A 24,192-nucleotide genomic window follows, 5' to 3' on the forward strand; every position below is an offset into this window, starting at 1 on the left:
TTAAAAATGACAACGTTTTTGAATTATTAAGACGGTTTTAATTTAATATACAATAATAAATATATTTAGGGGTTGTACTATATATATTTTTCTAGGAAATGAAACTTAGATCACGATGTGAATATGCTTATGAGTGGAATTTCGTTATCAAGTAAATTCCCCCGAAAAAACAACAAACTAGTCAAAGGACAGCTTGCCTTATTCTTCTCCCGTTTGGAGCCCCTATTTTCTCCTGGTTTGAGTTAGAACAGCAGATTCGTGAGCTAGAGCGTATTCTTGCTATTGAAGTTCATTTTACATTATTGTCTAAAATAAACATTGCAGACATGCATTTCGAAATTTCTCTAGTACTTCAAAATAAAAATAATGCATACATTTTATTCCAGAAAAAATGTCACAACTTCATCAAACATGAAATTAAAGTAAAGTAACTATTGGCTTAAAATACAACATATAATAAGTAATACAAAAATAAAAGACGTTACTGACTTATAATTTAGGGGAATCGATAAAAAGTCTAGGATGCTTTGATAAATGTGTGGTACGTATTTCACTCAACATGTGTGTATAGGTTTCTAGGTAACCTAGGAGTAGGAACAACATGTAATGGAGTTTGCATATATGTTACTGTACCAGGACTCTCCATCATATCAATATCTTCAACCTTAACACCATTAGGAAGTGACCAAACAAAATGGTGCAACAAATGTGCTAACATAGATGTCACCAAATTAATTGCAAGGTTCATTCCTGGACATATACGTCTACCAGCACCAAATGGTAATAACTTATAATCATGTCCCTTCATGTCAACATCCTCTTCAACAAATCTCTCTGGCCTAAATTGCAATGGCTCTCTCCAAATTTTTGGATCGCGACCTAACGCCCACACGTTAACATGTACAATTGAACCTTTAGGAATGTTGTAACCACCTACTTTGACATTGTTACTTGCCATATGAGGCAACATTAGTGGAGTTGGAGGGTGCATTCTTAGTGATTCTTTGACAACATGTTGTAGATAGGAGAGGTTAGAGATATCTGTTTCATTTATGATTCGATCCGATCCAATAACTCGATCTAGCTCCTCTTGAACCTTTTGTTGAACTCTTGGATTCCTTACAAGTTCAGCCATAGTCCATTCAACTGTTATAGCTATTGTATCTGTCCCTGCTTGTACCATATCCTACACACACAAAAAAAAATATAATTAATATGAAAATCGTGATGTCAGTGTATATAAGTTGAATTATATTAACTAGTATACGTATACTTACCCAAAAGAGGCTAATAATAGAGTCATCACTAAGATCATATTCCTTTTGAAGGGTAAGTAAAGCATCAACAAAATGATGTTTGGTTTCTCCAGATTTTTCTCTAGCAATTGTGTGTTCTTCCATTATAAGTCTTGTAAATTTATTCAAACGTCTATCTTGTGACTCAAGAGCTTCATTGTCATCTTTAAATACCCAACGTAACCATGGTACAAATTCTCCCAAATTAGGTTTTCCAGAAATTCTTATCCCATCTGTTACAATGGATTTAAGCTCTTCACCTTGTTCATCAACTTCACCTTTTGAGTTTATAAATCTTTTTCCAAATGTTAGCCTTGTTATGTTGTTGAATGATACTAATCCCAAGTATTCCCTTAGCGTCATCGTTTTACTATCATTACCTGGACAGTCATCAAAGATAAATTCAGAATTTAAACTCTATGAATCGAATATGTACTTCAATATCACTTTCTAAACCCTAGTATAATAACATATTAACAAAAGTATGATGATCAAATAATTAATATCACTTTGACTATTGTATTTAATATTATATTATTGTATTGTTTATTAAGAAAATATGTTTTTTTTTAAAAAAAGGGTGTGGTATGGTTCAATTCTATCTCCTATTGACTGGAATGTTAAAGAAAAGACTTTCGAGTTGAACAATATTTAATTTAATAAAATACTTCTAACTAAATTCCATTTAATCATTATTTATATAATTAAACCCCCTTTCATGAAGGTTTTGAATATTATTTGATCAAAGAAATCATGACAATGATTGATCTAATACTCCCATCATTTTCGTCTACAGTCAAGAGTTTTTATTCTTAACCAATTAAACACGTTAAAAAGAAAAAGAAAATAATAATCTAAAACTAGACTATATTTTAATGGGATAATACATAAATGTGCCATTTAACTTGGCTTCAAATCATATTTATGTCCTTCAACTTTGGATGTGCACAAATAGACATTTAAACTTGTATAAAGTTGAACAAATAGACACGCGTGTCCCACATGTCATTTTTTTATCCTGTGTCCTACGTGTATTGTGTCATGCAGGACTCATGTGTTTATTTATTTAAAAGTTGAATAGTTAAAGTGTCTGTTTGTGCATTATGAAAGTTGGAGGTCAAAGTTAAAATTTGAAGCCAAGTTTAAGATCTAATACATGTATTATGCCTATTTTAATTACCAAACTACACAAAATATCGGATGTGTATACGACTAAAATTAATTAATTTTTACTTTAACTTTAGACACATATGATTGAAGAGTACGGAGCCTAAAGGGTACAAAATATTAATAAAAATTCCAAAACGGTATATAAAATTTTATATTAACCAAAACGGCAAAATCGCTGCATCAATAGCGATTTACTTCCCCGGAAAAAGCAAAATCGCTGCAGAGGCAGCGATTTTGCAAAATGTGAATTTTTTTTTTTAAAAAAAATGAAATCGCTACCTAGACAGCGATTTTTAAAAAAGAATTTTTTTTTTAAAAAAATGTGGAAGTCGCTGCCTGGGCAGCGACTTTTATAAAAAAAAAATTTTGAAATGTGCAAGTCGCTGCCCAGGCAGCGACTTGTATAATTTTTTTTTTTTAAATTTTTAATTTTTTTTCTTAAAATAAATGTGGAAACAATGTGGAAATTTTTTTAAAAAAAAATTCTTTTTAAAGCAGCAATTTTATAAGATAAAAAAAAGTTATAATATTTTTTTTATAAAATTGCTACTTTAAATTTTATTTTTTTAAAATAATTATTTGTGGAAAATCGCAGCGATTTTCATATTTTTTAAAAAAATTATAAATTCGCTGAGCGATTTACATATTTTTTTAAAAAAATTATAAATCGCTGCGTAGGCAGCGATTTAAAAAATTTATAATTTTTTTTAAAATATGAAAATCGCTGCGATTTTCCAAAAATATTAACCAATTTATAAATTTATTAAATCGCTGCCTACGCAGCGATTTATAATTTTTTTTAAAAAATATATGTAAATCGCTTCCACAAATAATTTTTTTTAAAAAATAAAATTTAAAGTAGCGATTTTATAAAAAAAATATTATAACTTTTTTTTATCTTATAAAATTGTTGCTTTAAAAAAATCTTTTTTTTTTTTAAATTTCCACATTGTTTCCACATTTTTTTAAAGAAAAAAATTTAAAAATTAAAAAAAAAATAAAAATTATACAAGTCGCTGCCCAGGCAGCGACATTGCATATTTCAAAAATTTTCTTTTCTAAAAGTCGCTGCCTGGGCAGCGACTTCCGCATTTAAAAAAAAAAAAATTTTTTTTTAAAAATCGCTGCCTAGGCAGCGACTTTTTTTTAAAATAAATTAAAATCGCTGCCTAGGTAGCGATTTCATTTTTTTTAAAAAAAAATTCACATTTTGCAAAATCGCTGCTTCGGCAGCGATTTTGCTTTTTCCGGGAAAGTAAATCGCTGTTGATGCAGCGATTTTGCCGTTTTGGTTAATATAAAATTTTATATACCGTTTTGGAATTTTTGTTAATATTTTGTACCCTTTAGGCTCCGTTTGAAGTTCACGCATAATCAATTAATCAGAATTTACTTAAAGTTTATGTGTATAACCTTTTTATCAATCCTAACTTATTCTGAAGTAAGTAAATATGAAAATAATTTTTTTTAAAAATAGATAGATAATAACATGCAAAAAAATATACTATAGATATTAAATACTAATAAAATATGTATCCATGTTCAATAATATACACATACCAGGCTTAGTTGTGTCCTTGAAAATATTTTCAATCATGGCAGTAACTTCAACTTCTCTAATTGGCCTAAGAGCTTCAAGTCTTTTTTGAGTAAAAAGTTCAAGATTACAAAGTTTTCTTACTTTCACATAATGAGGTCCATAATCAGCCCAAATCAAATCCATCCCATTTTTACTCACACTATCAAGAGGTTTTGTTCTAAACCTATTAGCCAAATTTTGATCATTATCTTTAAGAACTTCTTTAGCAAGTTCCGCATTATTCACCACCACGTTTAGTTGTGACCCAAGGTAAAAAGAAAAAATCGGCCCATAAATTTGGGCCCATTCAGCAAAGCATCGAAACCTCACTGGCGTTATGCTGAAAAGGTTTCCAATAACCGGCCACGGCCAAGGACCTGGAGGTAGCTTGGCCGTAAGCCGGTTGTGGAGTTTGTAACATAAAAAGATGATAAATATTGAAAGAGAGAGTACTAAAGGAAAAGCCATTATGGGAGAAAATAAATGAATATAATTGTGTGTGATGAAATAAGGCAAGCTAAGGCCCCCTTTAAATACTAATTTTTCAATTCCCTCATAGGAGAAAAAGTCATATACTTTAATATATTTATATTAGTTTGAGATTTTTAGATATATACACGGTAGGTGGGGAGAAAATTATTTTAATCTATGAAGATAATATAAGTCCTATTTTTAAGACTATACTCTCAAATTTTTTTTGAGTCTTACATGTATATATTATTAAAAAGGCCCGCTAATATTTTATTTTATTTAAAAAAACTTAAATTATCATCGTGGGGGTAACTTAAATCCAATTCTTTGCAAATTTTAACTTTTAGGAATTTGATAATTTTATGAAAAAGCCCATAATGATATCATATTTAATTTACATGATCAAATCACCTTCACATGGATGTGAACATAAAAAAAGTGAATAAACGAAGAAATTAAAGAAATTTAACGCTTATTATATACACATATAAGGTAATGCTAAATGATCAAAAATTTAGGCAGAAATTTAAAAAGTTTATAATATTCTTTTTATTTTAAAATAAACTGTTAAATTTTTTCATTTTTAATTAAAAGATATTAAAATTAAAAAAGTAAAAATATTCAAATAGGTAAAGTAACATAGTGTGAAATACGTTATTTACTATTCTGACCAATTTTTTGGCCAAAAGAATTTTTCGATACATAAAAATAAATTGAACTCTATATATATAATATAGTGTTTTAACGAAGAGATTCTAAATAAACCCCTTGTATCTTTAAATTCGCGTGCTAATTGTGAATTTTTGATCAACTTGGAGAGAAAAAAATTGTTGATTACTATTCAATATTGACCTTAGCTTCATTGATTAGTAAATTCAGTTGACAATTAATACGAAGTTACTTATTGCTAGCGGCATGACTATCTTGATTTTTCAAATCATATCCACATTAATGGGGACTCTTTTTTCTTCTCAAAATTTCTATTTATTTTTTTAAGATCTTGGGTTTTTATATTATTACTGATGGACTAGTTAAAAATATTTAATATCATCACTTTAATAATGCATACTTAATATTTAGGAGCTAGTTTTTTATCTATCAAATAATCACGATAATTTTACAAGAAAAAAAAAACTACCTTGCCACTTTCTTGTAGGTGCAAATATTAAATATGCATAAGGTGAGAAAAAACACTTATTATAAACTATTTTTTATATTCAAATAGTGTTAAAATTAACATCATAAATAGTAAATGATATTTTTACAATAGGTTAAAATTCTAGTCATACGCACTAGTTTGAACGACTGAGTATTTTTTGAATATTCTGGAGCTAATTAATGCAAAAATTTCTTTGTTGAATTCAAGGAAGAAACATTCAACTAAAATTTTACATGAATTTGAATTTTATATTGGTCGAAATACTCCCGTCTCGTATCAATTGATTATTTTTTTTAATACATATATTAAGATATCATATATAAATAAGAAAATTTTTTTACTACTTTATCTTTTAAAAAACTTCTTTGAAATTTTACAAACTTTGTGAACACTTTTAAAAAAAAATTAATCGTAAGGGTAATATAGAAAATTTTTAATTAATATTTTCTTGATTTAGTAAAATATTGCAACTAATATAAGATAACTATTTTTAATAAAACGATCAACTAATATGGGATAGAAAGATTACTATTCAACTGAAGTTTACGTTAATTTGCAACAATTTTTTGGTCGGAATATTTTAGAGAGTTGCAATAGATTGATTACCATTGTAAAACCAATCGACATGTGATTAAAAATGAATTAAGAGTCCTCCTACATCGAAAATTTAAAGGAATTGATTTTTTTATATGAATTTAAATAATTTTCTCATGAACTAATTTTTGAATAATAATATGAAAGATGATGTATATAATTTAGGGAAAATGCACAAGTATCATCTTAACCTATGCCTGAAATCTCAGAGACACACTTATACTATACTAAGGTCCTATTACCCCTAAACTTATTTTATGAGTAATTTTTTTACACTTTTTCGGCTTACGTGGCACCAGCTTAAAAAAAAATCAATCAACGTTGGGCCCACAAGATAGTGTCACGTAGGCCGAAAAGGGGTAGTTAATAAAATAAGTACAGTGGGTATTAGGACCTTAGTATAGTATAAGTGTGTCTCTGAAATTTCAGACATAGGTTAAGGGGGTACTTGTGCATTATCCCTATAATTTATATATCGAATTATAACGTAACTGACTTTAATTTTTTTAAAAAATTATTTCTTATGTTTCTAACTTAGATATGTCACCTTGAAATAAGCATGTCATAACAAAATTCTGGCTTTGTATGAAGGGAAAAAAGTTTTTAACTTTAGAATGTTATCTAATTTGAGTAATGTGTTATGTGAACAAAACTATCTTAGCTCATAGTGTCTCCGTCTCCTTACTAAAAAATCCTCTTATTTAAAAGAATACTAATATGATAATATTACATAAAACATAAGGTTTATTTTTATTGAAGTAGTAGCTAGCTACTTTAATTACTAACTTCAACTACACATTAGTACGAGATATTATTATCTCAGAGTCTAGTTTGACTTAACATAAAGTTTAAGAAAATAAAATAAAAATTAAAAAATCATGTCAAATATATCAAAATTCTCTTTAATCTTTTGGCCTTAAACATGATATGTAAAAACTGAAATTAAAGTATTATAAAAAAAGAAAAGGAATCATTCTTTCATAACCAAATTTTTTAAAAAAAGTTGGTCATTTTTTTAAACAAACGGAGGATGAAAAATATTTGGTTTTTGTTCGTTTAAAAAAAAACTACTTTCTTTTTTAATTTGGTTATAAATTATCCCTTTCCTTTCTTCATTCAGATTTTTGATAATTTTAAAACCGATTAAGTGGATTGGATTTTGATTTGATCATGATCAATAATCCACCCAAACCAATGAATACCCCTTATTGGAGACATACATATTGCAATTTCTCTAGTACTTCAAAATAAAAATAATTGATAAATTTTATTTCAGAAAGATGTTACAAGGTGAAAGTAAAATAACATATGACATAACCAACACAAGAATAAAAGATGTTACATACTGTGTAGTAGTTTAAAAATAAAATGATTTTACATGTTCATTGAACATGTGTTGTATAAGTTTCTAGGTAACCTAGGAGTAGGAACAACATGTAATGGAGTTTGCATGTATGTTACTGTGCCAGGACTCTCCATCATATCAATATCTTCAACCTTAACACCATTAGGAAGTGACCAAACAAAATGGTGCAACAAATGTGCTAACATAGATGTCACCAAATTAATTGCAAGGTTCATTCCTGGACATATACGTCTACCAGCACCAAATGGTAATAACTTATAGTCATGTCCCTTCATGTCAACATCCTCTTCCATAAATCTCTCTGGCCTAAATTGCAATGGCTCTTTCCATATTTTTGGATCGCGACCTAACGCCCACACGTTAACATGTACAATTGAACCTTTAGGAATATTGTAACCACCTACTTTGACATTGTTACTTGCCATATGAGGCAACATTAGTGGAGTTGGAGGGTGCAATCTTAGTGATTCTTTGACAACATGTTGTAGATAGGAGAGATTAGAGATATCTGTTTCATTTATGATTCGATCCGATCCAATAACTTTGTCTAGCTCTTCTTGAACCTTTTGTTGAACTCTTGGATTCTTTACTAGTTCAGCCATAGCCCATTCAACTGTTATAGCTACTGTATCCATTCCTGCTGCTATCATATCCTATACAATTGATAATAAGTTATATTAATACTAAAGTTTTATATTACTATCAGTATATGAAAGTTAAACGTAGGTACGTACCCAAAAGAGGCTTATAATAGTGTCATCACTAAGATCATACTCCTTTTGAAGGGTAAGTAAAGCATCAACAAAATGATGTTTTGTTTCTCCAGATTTTTCTCTAGCAATTGTGTGTTCTTCCATTATAAGTCTTGTAAATTCATCCAAATGTTTATCTTGTGCCTCAAGAGCTTCATTGTCATCTTTAAATACCCAACGTAACCATGGTACAAATTCACCCAAATTAGGTTTTCCTGAAATTCTTATTCCATTTGTTACTATGGCTTTCATCTCTTTACCTTGTTCATCAACTTCACCTTGTGAGTTTATAAATCTTTTTCCAAATGTTAGCCTTGTTATGTTGTTGAATGCTACTGATCCCAAGTACCCCCTTAGCATCATACTTTTATTAACATTGCCTGCACGCGATATAAAAGCTTTTGAAGTTAAAACATCTAACGTTACACTAAACTTCAGTGTATATAACTTAAATTTCAAGAAATTTATATGTATCACCTTTGTTTAATTAGAATATTCGGTTTACCTACTATACATGTACCTTTTTTTATGATTGTGAAAGCTATATGTGTACTTAATTTAATATCACTTTCTAAACATAAGTATAATAAAATATTAACCAAGGTAGGATAATGATCGATTAAGTAAATTATTTGACTATGAATTACGTAAAAAAATATTATTATTTTATTTTATAAAGCGTGTGCTATAAGATTACTTTTAAGTCTATCTCCAATATCTTTTGACTGGTCAAAAAAATAATAGACTTAACCCTTGCAAGTTGAAAAGAAGTATTTATACGCAGCAATGTTAAATTAAAAATTGTTAATAAAATTCCATTTAATGATTATTGATTTAATTAATGTACTTTGATTACGTATTTTAATAGTAGTATTTGACTAACGAAATGATAACGATGCTCCTATCGTTTTCATCTAATATTTGACTCAGTCGAGTTTTCACTCTTAACTTATAATTAATTAAATACGTCAAAAAAAAAATTATCGACTCATAAATAACCTCTGACACGATTATAGCTAAACTTTGAGTATATGATTGATGTTTAGTTATTTTCGCTTAAACTTTAGACATACGTATGATTGAAATTAAATAGCGATATCGGTGTTAAAAAGTAAAATAAAATTGACATACCAGGCTTAGTACAGTCCTTGAATATACTTTCAATCATGGCATTAACTTCATCTTCTCTAATGGGCCTAAGAGCTTCAAGTCTCTTTGGAGTAAAAAGCTCAAGATTACAAACTTTTCTTACTTTTACATAATGAGGCCCATAATCGGCCCATATCAAATCCTTCCCATTTTTACTCACATTTTCAAGAGGTTTTGTTCTAAACCTATTGGCTAAATTTTGATCATTATCTTTAAGTACTTGTTTAGCAAGTTCTGCATTACTCACCACCACGTTTAATTGTGATCCGAGGTAAAAAGAAAAGATGGGCCCATAAATTTGAGCCCATTCAGCGAAACATCGAAACCTGATCGGCGTTAAGCTAAAGAGATTTCCAATAACTGGCCATGGCCAAGGTCCTGGAGGTAGCTTGGCCGTGAGACGGTGATAGAGTTTGTAACATAAAAAGATGAATAATATTGATAGGGAGAGTACTAAAGGAAAAGCCATTATGGGATAGTAATGTTTTGTTTTTTAATGAAATAAAGACAGGCTAAGGCCCCCTTTAAATACTACTTTTTTAATTCCCTCAAAGAAGAAAAAGTCGTGGTACTATAATATATTTAAAGCTCTTTTGAGATTTAGATATATTACACGGTTTGGTGTAAAAAAAAAAAAAAACCTGTAAAGTTACAGTTATTTATTATTATTAGATAACTTATCTAATCTCATTTGGTATGAAATAAGAAAAAAAATTACTTATACCAACTGCATAGGTGTATATAACTTATATATGCTTCCTTTTAAAAATTTTATTAAAGAGGCAATAATGATATATATATATATTATAATTTACATAGATCAATTCATAGTGATCATATGTGGTCAAAATCGTAGCAAAGTTAAAATTTTTATAAGAATAATTTAAAATATAAAGAAGTAAGTACACGACGAAGTTAAAAGAAATTAATATCAATTACATATAGATAAATATAATTATAAATTTCTATGTACAAAAAATGTATTTTCTTTTGGCAAAAAAACTAATTTGGAATTCATTATTCCTTGTTGATTTTTTTTTAAGGATTGCTTATTTCTTTGATTCATAATTGTATATAGTTGACAAATTAATTTAACTATGCTGTTCCTATTTTGCAATAAAGCCAACATATTTTTTGGTAATGAGGGATATTTTGTTTATAATAGATATTTATAATTCCTAAATGTCACAAATTTTGTTAAATTATTAAAAATTAAAATATATATACTCATTTTTATTTTGTGTATTTTATAAAATATTATGTCCTTAATTATCTACTTGAAGACTTTGCAGCAACAATCAGCCACTTTGTTGTTATCCCTAAAGCCAAGGCCTACTTATTAATGCAAATGATTTTTAATTTAATTTATCGAAACTCACAGAAAGAAATATTCAACTAAAATTTACAATTATTTCTGAATCTGAAATATTCAACTAAACTGACTAGTGTATTTCAGCTACTACTATAGCTAGCTTGCTTCTACATTAAATGACGACATCGAAAACTTTATGATAGATATCGAATATCAAATATGAGATTAAAAAATAATATATTTAAAAAGACTCAAAATAGAATATATATGATTTTTAAATTGAAATAAGCTTGAATAGAACAATAAAAAACAATTTTAATCTATATATTAAATTCTTAGCAGACTTGATATCGAGGTATAGTTATTATAATATTTATATTAAAACTAAAATCGATGTATTAATATATTATATTTTTTGAAAGTATATTTGCTTTAAAAAAGATAGACATGTATAAAATAAATACATGACATAGCAAAATTATGGATTTATATGAAGAAACTTTCAACCTTTGACTAGTCAAACATATCTAATTTGAGTAAAGATATATAGTGTGATCAAGGCTTTGTGGGGTCCTTACTATTTATAGTAAAAAACAAATTTCTCATGTATACTAAAGAAGAAAATATTTGATAAAATGATAATATACATCACTTGTATACACAATATTCATGTTGTTTGCAAGTTTGGCTAAAGTAATTTCTTTTCATATTGTCCAAAACTTGATATATTTGTATAAATAAAAAGTATCAGTAGATATAATATAAAGTGTAATTAAGGTGCATCAAACTAACCCTGATCCATATTATCAAATAAAAAAATTATATCAGAGTAGATTATAGTTTACTTTTCTAGAATCCTTACAACTACAACATTAAATGAGAAAGAAACTAGCTACAAAGGTTATTAAGTTTATAAGTATGAACTTTTGGATATTTTTATTGGCCAGAACGGTATTTTATCTCTGTTATTTTTAGTTTTTTTTATATTTTTATCTTTTTAATTAGAAATGGAAGAAAAATTAGTTTATTTTAAAATATAAAAAAATATTATAATTTTTTACAATTTCTGATCATTTAGCATTACCTTTTTTATAATAGAAAAACTTATTGTTGTTGATTTTTGAAAAGAAATTGCATTATTGGGAAGTAAAACTAGAAATAAGATATGATTTGAGTGTGACCTAAGTGATTCAGAATCGTGAAACTCAAATTTAAATTTCAGTAAAGCCAAAAGTTATTTCAACTTATATATATATCATTTAAATTTAAATGACTATATATTACACGGAATAAATTGATATGGGTCAAATTAATTAGAGTTATTATTAACCTAAAATAAAATTAAAGCATATCATAATTTACTTTTCTAGAATCTTAATTAGTATTACAACATTAAATGAGCTAAAGAAACTTAGGTAGAATGGTTAAATTTACAAATTGGGCCAAATGAGTAAATGGGCAACCAAGTTGTAGGCCTAATTTTATGGGTCATTAAATGCTGCGGACCCTTACGCAGATACATCTTTTCATGACATAATTTTGACCATTTCAAATGTTGACATTATAATAAATGTTGAATAAATTTGCTAATTTCAAGATCATGACCATCTAGTTCCAAAATCTAGAATATAAATTTTAAGCGTTCGTTTTATACGAGGGATAAATATAATAACTTTTAAATAAATTATAAGATTATTTTATTTTGAATTTGATTAGAAGTACTATTTTTGTTTCCCTCTCTCCCCTCTTCCAGATCTCGCTCGTCACTTTCCTAAATCTCGCTCGCCATCCTCGCCTTTTTCACTTATACAAACAGAAGCGAAATGTATAAATTGCGTTTCTGTTTGTATAAAGCGTGAGAAAATTGTATATACACATGCAAGTACATATATTTTCGTCCTATACACTTATAATTATACAATAAAAATACTCCCCTGCCCAGTTTCTCTTGCCTTTCTCTCTTTCTCGTTTTATACAATTTCAAATTGTACCTAATTTCTCTCTTTATAAAATTCGATTCAATTGTATATTCCTTGTCAAGTCTCTGTTGTCTTTCTCTCTTTCTCATTTTATACAAATTCAAATTGTATATAAACGTTCTATACACTTATAATAATACAATTCGTTTTAATACAGCTCTCTGCCCAAGTGTCTTTCTCTTTCTTGTTTTATACACTTCGATTTATACAATTTGTTTCATCTGTATATGTATAGCGAATTATACAGTTTCTACGTTTGCTATGGAGCGCAATTATGCAAACTTTGCTATAGCATACAAATATTAAATTTTTTATTTGCTATATGTGAAAGTTGTCCTTAAATAAACTATATACCAGTGAATATTCGTAAGCTTATTTTAGACCATAATCTAAAGTTTTCTCACATTCTTTAGAAAGAGTCATTTATGAGAATTAACTGGCAAGAAAATTTCGATTACTTGTATTTTTACGCATCAAATTACGATTTCGAGTTTGTCAATATAAGTGTACGATATAATTTTCTTTTTATAAGACTATGGTGTTGATGTTGGAAAATTGTAATTTTAATGTTTGCATGTATCTCTTTTAATTCAAAATTAGAAAAAATTAGTAGTCTATAATATTGAAATTAGGGTGGCATATTAGTCAGAATATGCAGGATTAGTGCACGAGTCACGACTTTAGTTTTAATCGACTAAATCAAACCTTAAACTTGATCAAATATTAAAGTTAGGATTAATGTAAATATTATACTTTATATTGAAAGCGCTTCTTTAAGACCTTTAATACAAGGTAACATCATATTTAATAGCGCTCAAATGCAAAAACATTTCTTTAAAGAATAAAAAAATATATTTTATCACTCTATTACAGTCTTAATTATTTTTATATAAATTTTATTTTTACATTAACGACTAAAATAACGTATTGGTAGAAAAAAAATTATGTAATTAATTGTGAGGTGTGATTATACTCAAACTAGAATAGTCATTTTTGTTAGGCTATTGACTAGACCAAAATTCACATTGAAAATCTAGAAAAGTAGAAATATTTCAAACTTGAATATGTATAATTGCATACAAATCAAACTTACCTAAATAAAAAAGTTAATCAGATCAAATAAGCCCATGACTTAATGGACATAAATGGTAATGGGCCTATGGGTCTGAACTAAGTCCATTCTTCTTTTTTGGGTTTAAACCCATTGGGCCTATCACTTGACGAAAACATCAAGATTGCAAACACGAACCTGATAGATAACTAGTCAAATACGATGATTGAGCAATAACGCAAATAAGATCAGACTGAAATAACCTATCGATTGGAATGATTATTACTTTTTCATTTTATTTTTTACCCGTGTATACATTTCAAATAATTTTGGACGTACAATGTATAATATTAATCTTGACAAAGTTTAACTTCAGATCTATCTACCCATCTTGTTAACTTGTTCTTAAGTCCTGTAGGATAAGCAAAACTTGAATGCGTTGGGTATATATTTGCACAAATTCTTGAAATATAAATGTAATAGCATCTTAAACAAGAACACCCCATGATTTTTTTGGGTCAATATATATCATTATTCTTGGTAATATATTTGCTTATTATGAGATTACATTTTTACTTGCTTAGTCTCTGTTGAAACAAGCTAGAAAAATGGTATGTATAAGAGATGCGACGCAAAATATGAAGGAATAAACAAACAAAACGAAAAGAAGACAAAGATAATACAACATTTGAACAATTTACACGGCGATATTTGTCCTTAATACAAAAATGCATTATCAAAGGACTTAATACAACACCATTTAATTGTCTTCTAATTATTGCAAGATAATATATAAAGTTTGTGATATGAATTTAAAACAAACATTACATACCCAAAATGCCCCCAACAAACTCATCAAGTACCTAAAAATTCAAGACTCGAAAGAAAAAGAAGTAAACAAGATTGTTACATATCCATTGGCACACGTTTATACAAGTGTGCAGGCAATCTTGGAATAGGAATAGCTTGTATTGGATTTTTCATGTAAGTAACTGTTCCGGGGTTCTCCATCAAGTCGATATCCTCGGGGCTAACACCCGGGGGCGGAGACCAAGTAAAATGATGCAACAAGTGACCCAACATAGAAGTGACCAAGTTGATAGCAAGTTGTGCACCAGGGCAGACACGCCTTCCTGCACCAAATGGTAGTAGCCGATAGTCGTGGCCCTTCATGTCAACGTCTTCCTCAAGGAAGCGTTCTGGTCTGAACTCCAACGGGTCCTTCCACACTGCTGGATCACGAGCCACAGCCCAAACATTCACGTGTACAATGGCTCCCTTGGGAATGTCATAACCGCCAATTTTGACACTGGCACTGGCCTTGTGTGGAAGCATTAGGGGAGTTGGAGGGTGCAACCTTAAAGCCTCTTTGGCTACACATTGAAGGTAAGGAAGTCTAGAGAAATCGGTTTCTGACATGATTCGGTCCGATCCAATAACCCTGTCAAGTTCCTCTTGAGCCTTTTGTTGCACCCTTGGGTTCCTAACTAGCTCTGCCATTGCCCATTCTACTGTTATTGTTGTTGTGTCCATTCCTGCTGTAATCATATCCTGCACAATTTCAAGTACAAGCATTTAATATGAATGAGAATGAAAGATACAATTTGTATGATTATATGCAAAAACTAAATACTAGACAGTTCATTGAGTCCTATATATTTTCAGCATCGATTTGCTGCACTTGAGCCAAAGGTCCTTCAGAAACAACCTCTCTTCCTTCATGAGGTAGGGGTATGGTCTGCATGCACTCTACCGTTCCCAAACCCCTCTGGGAATGTTGTTGATGTTGAAACCACATCAACATAAATATCAATCATCATACCCAAAATCCTAACCTTTTCAAATCCTTGGGCTAACAAATATACAATATCCTTCCAAAGTTCTTGCTCTCATGTCAAAATATTGTTCCTTCTTACTCGTATCATAAACACATCAATGTACATATATACATTTTCAAATTGTTCATTCTTAGACATATCACAGACACATTTTCCAAAAGACGATTCATTCTTTATCATGTCATAGACAATTTATTATTGCATACTCTGCAAGTCTGCATACATATATACATTTTCATATTGCTAGTTCTTGATCATGTCATAGACATACTTTCAAATATGGATTCTTCTTTATCATGTCACAGACACATCATTGTACTTGCATACTCAATATACATATAGCATTTTCATATTGTTAGTTCTCTATCATGTCAGAGATTCATTTTCAAAAGATGGTTCGTTCTTTATCGCATAAATGCACTCGCATAGTCCCTATCTGAAACTAAGTTATAGCCCCAATTATAGTTATTTAACCAATTGAAGCTAACCTCGTGACTTTATCTTTTACTAGCTAAACACAATGACATGCACATGTACAAGATATATACAACTTGTACTTACCCAGAGGAGGCCGATAACAGTGTCATCACTAAGATCATACTGCTTCTGAAGAGTAAGCAAGGCATCGACGAAATGCTGCTTAGTATCACCAGTTTGTTTGCGAGCCAAAGTGTGTTCTTCCATGATAATTCTTGTTAACCGGTCTCTACGTTCAGAGTGTTTCACAAGTGCCTCGTTTTCCATTGAGAAAAACCAACGGAGCCATGGAACATACTCTGCCAAGGGAAGTTTTCCACCGATTTTGATGCCATTAGATACAATGCCCTTAAATTCTTGGCCTTGTTCATCAATCTCACCAGCTGCATTCATGAATCTTTTACCAAAAGTTAGCCTTGTAATGTTGTTGAATGCTACTGATCCCAAGTACTCTCTCATCAACAGGCTTTTACCCCTATTATCTGCAGAGTATTAAGCATTACAGTTAGCACACATGAATAGATTCAATAAATTGAACATAAAAAAGTCCCAACGACGAACTGTTTGAATCATTGAAAACTAGACTCAAAGAGCTTTAATTTGATACAAAAATGCATAACGTATCATATAAATCTAGCTTCAATAAGCAATAAAATACTAAAATTAACATACCAGGCTTAGTACAGTCATTGAAAATACTTTCCACCATGGCAGTAACTTCATCTTCTCTAATAGGCCTAAGAGATTCAAGTCTTTTAGGAGTAAAAAGTTCGAGATTACAAAGCTTCCTTACTTTGACATAATGAGGACCGTAATCAGCCCAAATCAAATCCATCCCATTTCTACTCAAATTATTAGCAGGTCTAGTTCTAAATCGATCTGCTAAATTCTGATCATTCTCTTTCAATACTTGTTTCGCTAATTCAGCTGTAGTTACGACGACGTTCAGCTGTGAACCGAAGTAAACTGAGAAAATCGGGCCGTATGTTTGGGCCCAATCGGCGAAGCATCGGAATCTCACTGGTTTAATGTCGTAGAGGTTTCCGACCACCGGTAACGGCCGTGGACCTGGTGGTAATTTGAATCGGAGACGGTGGTAGAGTTTATGAGCTAAGAAAATTAGGGCTATTGAAGTTAGAACAATTAAAAATAAAGCCATTGATGAGATTTATTTTTTTAGAGAGTGTGTTTTTAGTTATTATTTATACAAAACAATGGTTTGCGTTTGGAGTTTTGGTAGGTGGAACGTTCAAAGAAGAGGTAGTTGGCACTGAAAATGACACTATTTTGGTAAATTTCTCAATCACGTGGCTGGTTTTAAACCTTCGACATTGTTACGTATAAAAAATAATATAACTTGAAACGAAATTTAAGAAAAGAAAGAAGATTTTTTTAATCTTGTGATTTTAAATTAAAGTTACGTCAAATATACCAAAATGCTCTTTAATCTTGTGGTCCCAACATGCAACGTGGAAAGTTAAAGTTTCTCCCTCTGTCCGCAAATGTTTGTCATATTGCGCTTATTGAAATTCAATTTGAATAATTTTCAAAGGTAAATTAAATCACATTAATTTGATATTTTAAATAAAAAAACTAGATATTCTAAAACTATATGAAAAGTACTATATATTACAAATTTTTTACATATTAATATGATGAAAAAATGCATCTTAAAATGTTATTCAAAGTATTTATAGTTTGACTCTAAAAATAGAAATCATTACAAACAATATCAGACAGAGGAAGTAAAGTGTTACCAAAAAAGAAAAGGAGTCATTCTTTTTTAAACAAATTAAAAAGAAAATAGAGACATTCTTTTTTAAACGGATGAAATAAATAATAACAAAATAATATAATGTCGTAACCTAATAATAGGAGTACTATGATAATGACACAATCAAAAAAGCAAAGACTATTAAGAGAAACTATAACTACGATCATTTTACCTAATAAACCATCTTGATAATTTGAAGCTATGTTACGTACGAGGTCAAAAGGAACTAGATCTAAGGAATCTAAACACAAAAATTGAAATTAACGTTTAATTACATAATTTTGTCATTGACTTACATGATTAGATTAGAGTTTTCCCCTTATAACGAGGCATAATTATATAATCCATGTAAATTATTACAAATTCAATGCAACTTTTGTTCATTTCATAATTTGTTGGGAATTGTTGTACCATACGTTTTTATGAAAAAAATCGTTTCATTTTTACTTATATTCCAATATTATTATTAGAAATAAATATTTTATTTTAAATACTTACCAACCAAACAAGCTACACATAATTATATTGCTGCTATACTAATAAAGATGATGTATGCTGCCAGACAAATGTTTGAAGTAATATTTATTTATTGAATACTTTATAATAATTGAGATATGACCTCTACAGTATTTTCTGGACACTCTCCTTCAACGTAGCTTCTCCTCTGTCATCAATCAATATTAACTGATTTATAGTGTTATGCGTTATAAAAATATATGAATATCAATAGAGTAACTTTTACGTATAGCAAATATAAAAATTATATTTATTTTTATAACTATACTTTACATAATTGTGTTTCATAATAAATATAAATATTTATTTTTCGCTATATATATAAAAAATAATTGTATAATTCGCTATACATTAGAAAGAAACCAGTTGTACTATTCGTTATATATGTAAAAAAGAAAGCAATTGTATAATTTGTATATGTATAAAACGAGAAAGAGAGAGCCAAAAGAAAATTGGGCAGAGAAATATTTGTATTGTATAATTATAAGTGTATAGGACAAAAATATGTGTATTTGCATATGCGTACACATTTTTCTCTCACTTTATTCAAACAGAAACACAATTTACATTTCGTTTCTGTTTGTATAAGAGATAGAGGCGAGGGTGGCGAGCAAGATCTGAGAGAGCGAGATAGAAGAACGAAAAAATATGTATATATATACAATTTTCTCTCGCTTTATACAAACACAAACGCATTTTATACATTTGCGTTTGTATAAAAGCGAGAGAGGGAGAGTGGCGAGAGAGAGTTTGAGGGAGAGATGTGACTGACAAACAGTTTGTTATAGCCTATAAGGCACAATTAAATCAAAATGTGATTATAGCATTTAATTTAATTTATTAATTTATCCATTATATACAATTTTTCCTAATCAATATCATAAAGATATATAATTTATTAACATGCTAAAAGTGACAATGCATGAAAAGTGATATTTAAAAAAAAAAATAGACCAAATAAAAATGAAATAGAGATTAAAATGACAAGTAAAAATAAAAATAAACGCGACACTAGGTATAAATGCACAATAAATTGTGAGATCTAAAACTCAGGCGGAAGAATTAATTTTACGAGTAAATTAACTCACGAACAATAAGCTGTTTGAATTACTCACTCAATGTTTTTTTATAATAAATATTCAATGTTATACGTTGAAAATATTACTGTAAATTTACATCTTGGTTTATAAAACTTTTGGCTAAAGAATTGTCTTCAATTTTGATAACATGGTGCTAAATATTTCAACTTCTTGTTGTGTATATTGCTTCTGCTTATTCTTCAGTTCCTTGTACATCACCTTCACATCTCTGAAAAAATCAAATGTCAAATTTTTGAGGGGTTAATGAAGAAAAAATCGCACGAAATCGAATAAATAACATATGTAGACTATGTTGCTTAGACACAAAATATGTTGCACGTGTATCATATTTTCCAAAATGCAATTCTTTAGGAGGATTCGCTGACATCTATGAAGAATCCGAGCAACAGGTACCTGTTGGTTGGATCAACTTCAAGAGCTTTGTTAATATCAATTTCAGCCTTTTCCAGCTCATTGATTCTTAGATATGCTTGAGCCCTTCTGAATAGAGCTTTGACATTACATGGATCATACTCTATAACCTGTTTTCACATTATATAACGATAGATTTATTAAATCAAAAATACTTTCAATAATTAGAGCTGTCAATATGGACTTAACAATACTAAACAAAAGCAACTCAACTCATGATAATTTAACTGAAGCGAAATATTTTTAAGCCCGGCCCAAATACACCACTAACCCATAGTGAACCTTAATCCAAAGTGTGACTTAAAAGTGAAGAGGAAAAAGGGTAAGTAATAAACCTTGCTACATAGTTCTGAGGCTTCTTGATGCTCTCCCATCTTCAACTTGCAAGCAGCATTGTTCAAATAACACGATATTCGCAAAGTATTTGCTCGACACTTCTCATCATTATTGAAAGAGTGATCGAATTGGATGAATTTCGAGGCCTGAAATTCACAATACATACATTTCAATTTACATGAATAACATTAGTCGTTCCTTATCTTGTTTGAGACTGAGACGTATAGTTATTGATATATGCAAAACTAAACAAAAAAAACAAGAATGAAAAGCTATTACATTCCTTCTCATACTTCCTTGAGGCACATTGAAAATTCCCATCTTTGAATAGTACATTTCCCTCATTCTTGATTTTATCACATGCTTCAATTTTTTCTTTTGTTTCCATTTTCCAAAATGGTTTCTCCTGTATGAATAGAAAAAAAAAAGCTTTTAATTTTTTTTTTTAAAAAAAAACATTAATTTGATCATTCTGAAACTAAAATTAATTCTTTGTTTAGAAAAAAAGACCTTGTTGAAATCAACCAATTTGATCTCATAAAACATAGAGTGTGAGTTGATAGTCACTATTGCTTCTTCTCCTTTTTTCATAGTCATGATAGCTCTATCTAAATTTTCATATAATTGACCTGCATTGATTATCATAACAGTAGCGAAGTCAGGATTTTCATTAAAAAAAATTCAGATGAACGAATCCCTTGAGCCCCTTAACTTCGACATTATCAAACGTGCAAGCTGGTCCAAACAACATCGTTATAATTTTTGTTTAGATGAAACAAGACAAAGGAGAAAAGTTTACCTTCTAAACATACATATTCAAAAGATTCTTCATGTGATCCTTTTCTTTCAAATATAGTCCCATCTAGTAGCTTTCCAATATAGACCACTTCAAGAACACACAAATCATTCCAAATTTAATCTTCTTAACTTTATACATGTATTAAATAAACAAATTTAATTTGTAAAAATTAATTACCTTTTGCAAGGGATCCTTCATTAGGATGATCATAACCTTCACCAGCCTTAATTATCTTCTTAAGAACTTTGTTATCTCCAATAACATCAACAACACTTTTCCATGAAATCAACTCAAGATGAATTATCAAATTGGAATTTGATGATTGCAATATTCCAATTCCATCACCATCACCATCAAAACTTGAATTTCCAAAATAATCTTCAAAATGATTAGACAAAATTTAATCAAATATTCTTTTTTTTTTCTTTTATTGCTTATGAATAATATTTATTGCTGTATTTATCAAACTTACAAGCTGGCTTCACAATTAACTCAACTATTTCTCCTTTTCTCATAGTCTTTAAAGATTTCTTCATGGCTGGATATAAATGACCTAATAAAAATGAAAAATGTATTAGAAATATTGCTCGGACCTTTTAAAAATATTGTCGCGCCCATGTCAGGTTTAAAAATACACAACTTTTTGAAGATCCAACACAAACAAATAATATTTTTAAACACACAGAGCAACATAAGTCTTAGAATGTAAAAAGTAGCTCTAATATGTATTTACCTTCCATTAAAGAAAACTCAACAGCATCATCAGATTGTGATAGAATTTTTCCATCTGCAGAGCTTGCTACATACTTCACTGTCCAATAAAAAAGAGGTAATAGAATTTTTTTTTTAAAAAAATTATAAAGAAAACTGAAATTTGTCTATTTATAACGACACTTGTAATTAGGTCACTAAAAAGTTCATGTCAATAGGTGAAATTCAAAATCTAGTTACACGTGCAAGATAATATTGAGTTATACGATAATTATTTCATATTTTCGTCTTATAGAAGTCTTGAATCATCTTAAATTTTTGTATTGGATGCTTAGACAACGTCAATTTAGAATATACAGAAATAAAATTCAAGCTGGCACGAATAAAAGTGAAATAAGACGAGACGTTACCTAGTACTTCATCTACATCTCTAGGTGTAGCCCATCCTTGACCTTCTTTGATTATTTTCTTCAATATTCCTCCATCTCCACTAATATCTCTAATTGAATTCCAAGAAATTAATTCTATTTCAAAAATGAGTGTTGAATTTGGAGGAATTAAAGGGGGTGAACCAGTTTCTCCATAAGACAAATTTGGTGGAATTGTTAATATTGCTCTTTCATTCTTTTTCATTGTTGCAATTCTTTCATCCCATCCTTTAATAACTTCACCTGAAAATTGAAATGAACAATGCCTTTTGTATCATAACATAAGATATAAGTGATTTTTTTCGGATTCGAAAGAAAGATATTTAACATTTTGAGTGAAATAACATAAGATAAGTGATTTTTTCTGATACGAAAAAAAGAAAAGAATAGTGATATTTCGAGTGAATTAACAAAAAACTAATTTACTTAATTCAAAAAATGATTTTATTCGTCTATTTTCAATATTTCATGAACCTTTTAAAAAAATAAATATAATAAACAAGTATTTGGATAATGTAAAAAGAAAGTGGAATAATACCTTGTCCTAGCTTGAATGTAAAAGTCTTTCCTCTATCATAGCTTGAATCAAAAAATTCCCCATCTTGAAGTTTCACTCTGTAATGAACTAAATAACCCAAAAATGATAAAATAAAAACTCAAGAAAAAAAAAAAAGAGAATAAAGAATTAAATCAAAAAAAAAAATCATACCTAGGATTTTAACAACAAGAGGATAGAATAGAGAGTACGTAAATCTTACCCCTATTTCTAGAGAGAGTACTGTTTTCAATAGCCCCTTGATTCAATGAAAAAAATAATCCAAAGTAGTAACAAAAGTAAAAACATGACATGACATTTTGAACTACGATAATCAAAGTATAAAAAATAACATATAGTAACAGAAATCGAAAATTAATTAAGCAATACTACCTTGAATTTCATCACCATGAAATGGTGTCTTCCAAGAATTACCCTTTTGCAAAATCTTTTTTCTCAAACCTTCTTTCCCAATTACTATCTCTTGTGAATCTTGAATTTTAGTTTCAAAATTCACTTTGTTACTTCTATTAGAATTAAAATCCCCCATTTTCCCTTTTTTTTTTCTCTTTAGTGAAAAAGAAGATAAGTTTTGTTGTAGTAGACAAACAAGGAGAGCTCCAAATTGAAGATAAGCCGTTAGTTTCCCACACTTTCAAAAAGTTCTTTTAGTTAGGATTTCTTTTCCAAAATTGCCCCTGTTTGAATGATCTTTGTACAAATATATCCTCGCCGTTAATATAAAGATATGTTTTTTCAATCCAAAAAGACAAGTGAACAAATTAACAAGATATGAAAATGAAGATTGCACTACATTTGTCATAGAGCAGCTCGGTGTACTTAACTTCGACTATGTGTGGAGTCTAGACTCTAGATAAGAATGAGACGGTAATGGTCTATTGTACACATTTGTCATAGCTTGTAGGTGCTTTTGTTTCAAATAAAAGCATCTGCTCTTTCGAAATAAAGAAAAGAAAAAGATTATCTAATTAGTTTTCCGAATATTATGAAGAGACCGCTAATTTTGAGGCAATATCTCAATAAACCCAGGTATGTGAAACTCTAAACACAAATAAGGTATATCAGTTCTATATAAGTATAAAGATGGTATTAAATGGCAACGTAACTTTCACATATACCAAACACAAAATTCATATTTGTATGTTATAGCAAAGTTTGCATAATTGCGCTTCATTGCAAACATATATTTGTATAATTCGCTATACATATACAATTGAAGCGAATTATATAAAACGAATTGTATAAAACGAGAGAGAGAGAGAGAAATAATATACAATTTGAATTTGTATAAAACGAGAAAGAGAGAAAGGCAAAAGAGACTTGGGCAGGAAAATATTTGTATTGTATAATTATAAGTGTGTAGGACGAT

General features: G+C 29.2%; 4 protein-coding genes across 5 annotated transcripts; all 4 read right to left on the minus strand.

The window, feature by feature from the left end:
• Positions 1 to 351: 351 nt before the first annotated feature.
• On the minus strand, positions 352 to 4,540 carry LOC107001769 (cytochrome P450 98A3-like). Its single transcript, XM_015199744.1, has 3 exons — positions 4,026 to 4,540; positions 1,278 to 1,675; positions 352 to 1,186 (listed from the first exon to the last, which is right to left on the minus strand). The coding sequence occupies exons 1-3, from the start codon at positions 4,510 to 4,512 to the stop codon at positions 551 to 553; spliced, it is 1,521 nt and encodes a 506-aa protein (XP_015055230.1). The 5' UTR covers positions 4,513 to 4,540; the 3' UTR covers positions 352 to 550.
• Positions 4,541 to 7,506: 2,966 nt separating this feature from the next.
• LOC107001863 (cytochrome P450 98A3-like) lies at positions 7,507 to 10,004 on the minus strand. The gene is made up of 3 exons (XM_015199822.2): positions 9,518 to 10,004; positions 8,369 to 8,766; positions 7,507 to 8,287 (listed from the first exon to the last, which is right to left on the minus strand). The coding sequence occupies exons 1-3, from the start codon at positions 10,002 to 10,004 to the stop codon at positions 7,643 to 7,645; spliced, it is 1,530 nt and encodes a 509-aa protein (XP_015055308.1). The 3' UTR covers positions 7,507 to 7,642.
• A 4,535-nt stretch (positions 10,005 to 14,539) lies between these two features.
• LOC107002593 (cytochrome P450 98A2-like) lies at positions 14,540 to 17,487 on the minus strand. Its single transcript, XM_015200666.1, has 3 exons — positions 16,865 to 17,487; positions 16,277 to 16,674; positions 14,540 to 15,428 (listed from the first exon to the last, which is right to left on the minus strand). The coding sequence occupies exons 1-3, from the start codon at positions 17,349 to 17,351 to the stop codon at positions 14,784 to 14,786; spliced, it is 1,530 nt and encodes a 509-aa protein (XP_015056152.1). The 5' UTR covers positions 17,352 to 17,487; the 3' UTR covers positions 14,540 to 14,783.
• Positions 17,488 to 19,561: 2,074 nt separating this feature from the next.
• On the minus strand, positions 19,562 to 23,460 carry LOC107002813 (70 kDa peptidyl-prolyl isomerase-like). 2 transcript variants are annotated; one of them, XM_015200985.2, is made up of 12 exons: positions 23,196 to 23,459; positions 22,806 to 22,892; positions 22,250 to 22,510; positions 21,862 to 21,939; positions 21,601 to 21,681; positions 21,306 to 21,506; positions 21,129 to 21,215; positions 20,840 to 20,958; positions 20,613 to 20,735; positions 20,329 to 20,475; positions 19,976 to 20,103; positions 19,562 to 19,790 (listed from the first exon to the last, which is right to left on the minus strand). In XM_015200985.2, exons 1-12 carry the CDS (start codon positions 23,350 to 23,352, stop codon positions 19,682 to 19,684), a joined length of 1,578 nt encoding a protein of 525 aa, XP_015056471.1. In that variant the 5' UTR covers positions 23,353 to 23,459; the 3' UTR covers positions 19,562 to 19,681. The 2 variants fall into 2 exon arrangements, 1 of the variants encoding a protein (XP_015056471.1); XR_001454560.2 differs by lacking the exon at positions 19,562 to 19,790 and having other exon boundaries at positions 20,623 to 20,735; positions 23,196 to 23,460.
• Positions 23,461 to 24,192: the final 732 nt, after the last annotated feature.

This window comes from Solanum pennellii, chromosome 10 (genome assembly GCF_001406875.1).
Source record: "Solanum pennellii chromosome 10, SPENNV200".
Classification (NCBI taxonomy): domain Eukaryota; kingdom Viridiplantae; phylum Streptophyta; class Magnoliopsida; order Solanales; family Solanaceae; genus Solanum; species Solanum pennellii.

Coding starts and splice junctions, on each gene's coding strand:
- LOC107001863 (XM_015199822.2), bottom strand. CDS start 10,004: ATGGCTTTTCCTTTAGTACTCTCCCTATCAATATTATTCATCTTTTTA. Junction 8,767..9,517: donor CAAGGACTGTACTAAGCCTG/GTATGTCAATTT, acceptor TATCGCGTGCAG/GCAATGTTAATAAAAGTATG. Junction 8,288..8,368: donor CTATTATAAGCCTCTTTTGG/GTACGTACCTAC, acceptor TCAATTGTATAG/GATATGATAGCAGCAGGAAT.
- LOC107001769 (XM_015199744.1), bottom strand. CDS start 4,512: ATGGCTTTTCCTTTAGTACTCTCTCTTTCAATATTTATCATCTTTTTA. Junction 1,676..4,025: donor CAAGGACACAACTAAGCCTG/GTATGTGTATAT, acceptor ATGACTGTCCAG/GTAATGATAGTAAAACGATG. Junction 1,187..1,277: donor CTATTATTAGCCTCTTTTGG/GTAAGTATACGT, acceptor TTGTGTGTGTAG/GATATGGTACAAGCAGGGAC.
- LOC107002813 (XM_015200985.2), bottom strand. CDS start 23,352: ATGGGGGATTTTAATTCTAATAGAAGTAACAAAGTGAATTTTGAAACT. Junction 20,104..20,328: donor CCTCAGAACTATGTAGCAAG/GTTTATTACTTA, acceptor ATGTGAAAACAG/GTTATAGAGTATGATCCATG. Junction 19,791..19,975: donor GAAGTTGATCCAACCAACAG/GTACCTGTTGCT, acceptor TGATTTTTTCAG/AGATGTGAAGGTGATGTACA.
- LOC107002593 (XM_015200666.1), bottom strand. CDS start 17,351: ATGGCTTTATTTTTAATTGTTCTAACTTCAATAGCCCTAATTTTCTTA. Junction 16,675..16,864: donor CAATGACTGTACTAAGCCTG/GTATGTTAATTT, acceptor AATACTCTGCAG/ATAATAGGGGTAAAAGCCTG. Junction 15,429..16,276: donor CTGTTATCGGCCTCCTCTGG/GTAAGTACAAGT, acceptor GAAATTGTGCAG/GATATGATTACAGCAGGAAT.